The 7,746-nt window shown below is 35.7% G+C and overlaps 1 protein-coding gene across 1 annotated transcript; it reads left to right on the top strand.

The window, feature by feature from the left end:
- Positions 1-1,987: 1,987 nt before the first annotated feature.
- Positions 1,988-7,616, top strand: LOC130743603 (BTB/POZ domain-containing protein At2g46260-like). The gene is made up of 2 exons (XM_057595843.1): positions 1,988-2,169; positions 6,848-7,616. Exons 1-2 carry the CDS (start codon positions 1,988-1,990, stop codon positions 7,614-7,616), a joined length of 951 nt encoding a protein of 316 aa, XP_057451826.1.
- The last annotated feature ends 130 nt before the right edge of the window (positions 7,617-7,746 follow it).

Genomic DNA, 7,746 nt, shown 5'->3' with positions numbered 1-7,746 from the left:
CCAAAGTCCAAGTAAGCTTCTTAAAATAGCTCAATATTTTCAATGTATCAAAATATCAAGATCTCAACAATAATTACAACAACAAATATAGCATGTTAGCAATCAAAGCATACAATAAACCATATAAACAATATAAAAATTATTCATGTTATCAATCACAATCAACAATAATCATAAGGCATGCAAAAAGAGGTCAAGACCTCTAGACCTGGTGCCCTTACCTTGGCCTATTAAACTCCCAAATTTCAAACTATACATAGTCGTTCCGAAGTAGGTGATCCTTCAAATATTCAGTCACACTAATTTTTTTAAAGCAAAAATTTTATTAAATAAAAAGTTGAGATTCAAATCCTCTCGATTATGAAAAATTACAACGACGCAAACAACAATTATAAACAACGACTGCAAACAAAAAATATTATGGAATGCTGAGATCTCAATTAAACTTAGCCTTAAAAAATCTACAATAGGAAAATAATTAATGTGTTCAAAACCCTTTAAGTCCTGGATAGTGCAAAAACTAGTTATATCTATATTATCAATATTTTATGTAGTATAACAATTATTTCCCGTACTTTATACCTTCTTTTTTTTTTCTCAATTATGACCAATATATCAAAATAAACCCTTTCTTAAAATTTATTTTTTAAAAGTACAACTCTATTTCATGAAAGTAACAACTATGAGACCAACCCTCTCATATGGGTGAGCGATGCAAATCAAATCTACCAAAATAAACAAAAAAGTGCAACCCTAAAAGCAACAACGGAACAAACAACGAAAGGAAAAATAACTCAAACCACTAAAACTTTTTGCCACAAGAGGCCACATACTTATTGGGGTGGGTACGTTCGAGATGTTGCACACATTCCTCAGTGGCCTCCTCATAAGCATCCTCTCAAACGCGACCCAACTCTTTACCAACCATCAACATCTTGATAATAATAAAAATCACATAAGAAAGGGGAGTTTGAATTTTGTATTAGAGAATACGAGCTTTTCAAAGATTTATGCTTGTGAATTTTCTGGTTTAGAAATCTTTTTGGAAGAGTTTTGTGCTGCGAACAGTGTTGAACAGTTTTGACTAAGGAATGAAAACAGTAAGCAAGGAGGGAACACATAGATTTTTATCCTGGATCACCCAATATCGGCGGGCTACGTTCTGAACTTGGCTTTGACTAAGATTTTCACTAAATATTAAACATGTTTTCTCCCAGTATTCGACAGGACTTCTCCCTACAAGTATTCGACATGACTTCTCCCAACAATTATTCTACAAGACTTCTCCTAAACCCAACAAGATTAATGTTCTACTTTGGTTCTCTTGCTTAAGAGTGATGTAAAGATTTTGTAAGCTTAGGTTACTCTTTTACGACTGCTTTTATTTGATTTTACTAGGCTTTTTCAGAGTATTTCAGAGAGAACATGCCGCTCAAAGTGCTATGATTTGTTGTGAAGAACTTTCTTTTAGTTTCTGGCTTCAAAGCTTAGATGATGGACCAAGTTCTTATTTTCTCCATTTGTATGGTGTTCCTTTTATAGGGTGATAGGGTCACACTTTAAAGTATGAAAATTGCAAATTTCAGCGTTTCAGTCCCAAAAAACTGAATTTTTTTCAGTCTTGGATCAAGACGGAGTGAACTACAAAGTTGAAGAGAAAAATAACGTAATTGGTCCATTAACACATGCAGTCCTAACGTTTGTGGAATTTATCCAAATTCCTACATCTGATATTTTATTTTGAATTTTGAAAAAAATTATTTCACCATAAATCTCCAAATATCCTATCTTGATTTATTGTGGTGGTCTCATAATTTTTAAAATCATCTGACATTAGTTATGTTAAAATTTGCAGCTAAACGCTCTTTAAATTTACAGCTAAACACACTTTAAATTGCATGAGAGTCACGCACTTTAAAGTCCGTAGGTTACGCACTTTAAAGTGTGTTTAGTTACAGAAAAAAATATGAAAATGATGACTCTAACAATGACGACCAATGACGGGGGCGACGACGACGATGGACAAATGGGAATAGGCAATAGCGACGACAAAAAAATGAAAGAAGAGAAGATGAAGATTGTGTTTGGAGATGAGTATGAAGATGAGATGAAGATGAGTGGTGTTGGTGAGGGAAGAAAGAGAAAGAGGAGAGAGGATGTGAGGATGGGGTGAAGAGTTGTAATGTTTTTTTTTCACTAATGACATTTTTGTAGTTTTGCTTTTTAATTTATTAATAGAAACTTTGTCTCTTCGCCATTTTAAGAGAGTGAAAATAACAATTACCTATTTCAAATATATTCAAGATTTGCATTTGTAGCGTGGGACTATTTAAAAAATAAAGAAAAGAGGATCAAGACTTGAATGTATATATCATATTCATATGATTGTCTACAATGATTTCAAAAAAAAAATTGTCTACAATTATTGAGTGTGGCTTACCCAACATTTTTCTTTAAAAAATGCCAACAGCGTGGCTTTTAATATATTTTTTAACAATTTTTTATTATTTACTATCTCCTACAGTTCTATTTAGAAAGAAAAAAAATATTTATATATATTTGTTCATTAGCATTTTAAAATATCATTAAATGATATATTTCTAAATAATATCACTGTGAGAAGTGAGAACAATAAATGAGAAAAGATAAAATGCATTCTATAAAATAATATAGGAAAGAATTATAATTTTATAAAAATAATAAAATTAATTGCACTTTTTAATATTTGTATTTCTTACGGTTAATTAGGAATAGAGTTAATACTACATTTTATGCCGGTGTTACGAAAATAAGAATTAGTGGGTATAATTTTCCTAATTTTTTCACACTCTGGCAAAATTATGCATTAAGTATGTAAGAAATGTAACGCTAAGAGAAATTATACTAAATTGTGGAATGTACGGGTGTAATCGGATCGTATTGGTTCGGATTTAGGGTGTTTAAATGTTTGAACCAATTAAACATGTTCGGTTTGAGTTGGTTCGGATTTCATGATTTTTACTTTTAAAACTGAACCAAACCAACCCGATCTCAATCGGATTGGTTCGGTTCATGGTCGGGTTTGAAATAAAAAAAATATTACTTGAAAATATGAACGAATTTTTTTCTTAAAACGTGAAAAATTAAAAAAAAATATATAGAAAAATCCAACATTTTAAAAGAACATAACATTCAATAATTACATAATTCATATAATCTAAATAAAACTAACATCTATAATACAAATATAAATATGTAATGTAATGGGCTGAAAGTGTTTGAGTTTAATGTAAGAACATTCTCAATTCATTGAGTTGGTTCGGATAATTTGGGTTTTCAATCCTCAAATCCGATACCCGAACCGATGGTGATCGGATTTAGTAAAACAAATCTGAACCAAACCAATGATCCAATCCAACGCACTATAATGTGTTCGGATCGGTTTATTCGGATTCGCGGATCGGACCATATATACTCGCTTACATCCCTAGTGGAATGTGTCATTTGACTCATTTCACACTCTTTTTAGAATTGTTAATTACTCATTCATACTCTATTTTTTTCCATTTTAATTCACTCACTTTGTAACACCCCGATTTCGGTGGCGTCACTTTAGTAACCAAAATAAACTTAATGCGGAAAAAACGTGAATATTTTTTTTTTTCCGATAATAACTAAGACAAGACTGAATTAAATAAAACCCAAATGCGAAAGGCAACAGAACTAATATACAATATATATAGCATCCCCCGATGTAAATAGCGACCTCGTCACGAGTAACCTCCAATGACGGAAAGTAGAAAAGTGTAACGCCCGTAGGCAATATGTACAAACCAAATAAAAAGGTGAAGTGTCCGCAACACCATCCCTCAAAACTGAGAATAAGTCAACCCAGATGGCCTAAAACAAGACCTCCTAAGTCCAACCAACTCCCTGTGATTCCCGTAAAGAAACCACACAAAAAGCTATAGGTGGGAAACTACCCTGTTCCCAAAGGAACAAATGATGTTCAGAGCTAGGACTCTACTCCTACACTAATCCCATCTCGAGGAGCTCACACTAACACTCAATCCTACATGCTAGCATGATCGTCGTCCGAATTCGAAATCCAGAACGACCTAGTCTACATACACCATCCGTCCTCCTAGTTCCTCCCGAAGGATGAACCATCATGAATCAGCCCGCCAAAGATATCTGACAAAGGGCGTTTGTTCGCCAAAGCACACACAGAAGACGCGAGGGTCAACTCTAAAGAACTATGTAGATAATAAACCCAATAGGTACAAATAATAGATAGCCACTTAGGCTTATAGCTAAAGATGTCATTCCTAGGGTTGCATGTTCCATATCGAACGTAAATGACAACAATAACAAATAGCATGTTCCAAATAGGATTGACAAATAACAATCACACTCGACAACTAAATTAGTATGTATGTTGCATGATATGCAATGCAGGTTAACCCAGTCAACCAATATGCAATCCGGAACGGATGGACATCAAACGGATCAGCCCTAACACCAGCCACGGTGGGACCATTTCGGCCCGCGTGCCTCTTACACCACACAAAGGTAGTCAGATCAGCAGTAAACCCGTAGGTCTGCCATTTCGGTCTGCTACTAAGAGTCACCTAGCAGCGCTCTTACGCGGAAATCCTGGTCTTATAACCAATTTTGGAATCCGCCGTGGTCCGGTATCTCGCTGTGTTTAAACCACTTAATGAGTGCATGCAATGCAGTGATTAGCCAAACAACGTCTCCGACCTCACTCGACACGTCGCCACGTGTTCTAGCTAAATTAATGTCTCTAAAAGCTTACCCTAAGGTAAAGTCGATTCTGCGACAAAATACAAGAATCATAAAATGAGTGCAACCACTCACGATGACTCTTCGGGTCATCAATGCTCTCACGAAGTCTCACGCTTCAGTGAAGTTTCATGCTCTCACAAGGTCTCACGCCTCAGTGGAGTTCCATGCTTTCCACAAGGTCTCACGCCTCAGTGGAGTATCCCGCATTCACAAGGTCTCACGCCTCAGTGAAGCTTCATGCTGTTCACGAGGTCTCACGCCTCAGTGAAGATCCATGCTTTCCACAAGGTCTCACGCCTCAGTGGAGTATCCCGCATTCACAAGGTCTCACGCCTCAGTGAAGCTTCTCGGCTCATCCCTTGGATGGCTAACAAACTGCTCAAAGAGCGAAGGAGTACCAACATACTCAAAACTTACCAAACTCCTCAACACTTGGATCCGACGACACTTCTCGTTTTCCAAAAACTAAGGTTTGCATCCGAAGCTTCCTTTCGAGTTTATTATCTTTATTTAAAGATTTAGAGGTTGTTTAATGTCTTATGAGTTTTCTTTTCAAAATAATATCCTTTTTAGTCTTATCGAAATTCCTATAAGTTCTCGGGATCTCCTAATCCCCAAATGACTCCAGAGAATGTCTCGATCCATACACATCATAACAAGGCCCGAATCTCATTCGTCCTATCAAACTTTCTCAAAACTCTCAAATAAAAATCGGCATGACCTGCCCGCTATTCTCACGATTCAGAATTTCAGATTATAGTGCAAAAGCAGAATTAACTTATCATAATCAATCAACATGTCATAGGTTATCTTAAGCAATAACCACATAGCACTTAGCATATAAGGCATGCACCACACATCCTAAATTACCCAATTAGCACTTAGCATGTAATTCACTCATCAAAAACATTCAGTAGATGCATCATCTACATTGTCAGCCGAAGCCTCAGAAAACATTTTCCAATCACACACAATCCAGTGCATAAACAGTAAACAATGTCGAAAACATCGACCCTAAGCATTAACTAGAGATTCAGTGAGAAGCCCTCACCTGTAGATTCTCCAGGACGATCTCCTAACACTTGTTCACAATCAAAGGCTTGCTCCTCTGGGAATTCCTCAAAATCACCTTTAGAGCAAAACCACAGAAATACTATCAGAATCTATCGAAAACTAAGCTATCGATACTTACTAAGGTTACTCGAAGTAATCTATACTCTAAGGTACGATAATCTAGCGCGAAAGACAAGTTTTCGGAAAAGGAAATTTTCCTCCTCCCCCCTAATAGGGCTCGGCCACTTTGTGAAATTATGGGGCTCGATTTTTCTTCGATCAAACTTGGTTCCTATGCTTTCATAAGCCGTAACTAAGGGTATTCTGAACTCGGAAAAATTATCGGATCAAAAACTGTCGCAGGGGTATTTTGGTCATGATTTTTAACTTAGGATTTTTCAAAACTGAAATCCCAAAAACCAAATTTTGCAGGGACGTCACCAACGGCGTTTATGACAACTAATCCTACTAGCACTAAGCTAAGGCGAGTCTTTGCATTTTATTTAATTTCAGTTGCATTATCTTAAAGTAAAAAACGATGTAATCTGATTTCTAAAGAAAATGTATTCATTTAGGATATATTTTTGTATTTCAAAAAAAATATCTTCAATTCATGCAATACAATTTGTTTATGTTTTTTTCTCTTCTATCAAATGGTATTCAATGGTTCCTCTTCATCCTTCATCCTTCTATTAAGTTATTTCCATTGCTCAAACCATGGGTTGAAAGAAGGATAGATGTGTGTTTGTTTGTGTGTATGTTGCATCTAATGTTTGAATTTTGGTGGATGGCTTTTAGTTATTGTCAATCAACTTCCTTATGTTATAAACATTTGACAGGCTTTTTCTATGGCATTCCATTGAGTGTCTTTTGCAAAACATCTTTTTTTTCTTTGAAGACATGCTAATTGTCCATTCTTTTAAAAAACAGTTGTTTCTTTTGTTGTTATTTTCATTGTCTTCATCTCAAAGTTTTTTTTAACGCTAATAATCTTGTATATGACCAGCTTTCAGGAAGAGCTTATGGCCTTGCCTCTGTCTGGAATAAAGGCAATCTTGGCTAGTGATGATATCCAGGTTGAATCAGAAGATAATGTATATAACTTCACATTAAATTGGGTTAGACAAAAGTACAAAAGTCAGAAAGAAAGGGGAGAAGTTCTTGGTAAAGAACTTGGGCCTTTAATTCGCTTCATTTATATGACATGTCAAAAGGTTAAGGACCTCTTAATTGACTTTGAAGAAGAGGGTGTATCTAAGCATATCCTTCAAACTTTGAAGGATATGCATTGCAAAATGTCAAGGAGAAATCATCTTCCTGTGAACCATTTTTTTGAGGCAAGGGCATATAAGAGTGTGATGCACATGAGTTTGACGCGGGAAGATTGCATCACTATGTTCCCATCTGGCCATCTGCATTCCGAGGACTTTCCTTTTGGTGGACTCATATTTATTTTATCTGCGTCATGCCGCAAGGCGGAACATGATTCTCCCCATGGCTTTGGGTTTGCTGTGGGAAGGAGGAAATGGTGCAAGGGGGGAAGCATTGATGCGGACTATAAATTTGCTGTAATGTTGAGGCCAACAAAGAAGTTTGCAACCTTGCACATTTCCAATTCCGTATTTATCTATGGGAAATTTAAGGGCTGTAAAAACCTCTTTGGGGTTCCGTGGACTTCGTTCATTGCTGAGGACAGTCCATTCTTTATTGAAGGCATTCTCCACCTTAGGGCCAAGCTCACAATCAGACGCTGTCCCATAGACCTACCAATATAGTGATAAATGATGGTTATAATTTATTATGTAAAACATTTGAAAATAATTATTATATAAAATATGAGATATATTAGGACGATTTTTTTATGAACAACTATAATTATTTGTCCATTATATGGAGGTTTTTCAT

This window comes from Lotus japonicus, chromosome 3 (assembly GCF_012489685.1).
Source record: "Lotus japonicus ecotype B-129 chromosome 3, LjGifu_v1.2".
NCBI lineage: Eukaryota > Viridiplantae > Streptophyta > Magnoliopsida > Fabales > Fabaceae > Lotus > Lotus japonicus.
This window is presented reverse-complemented; position numbering and strand designations above follow the sequence as displayed.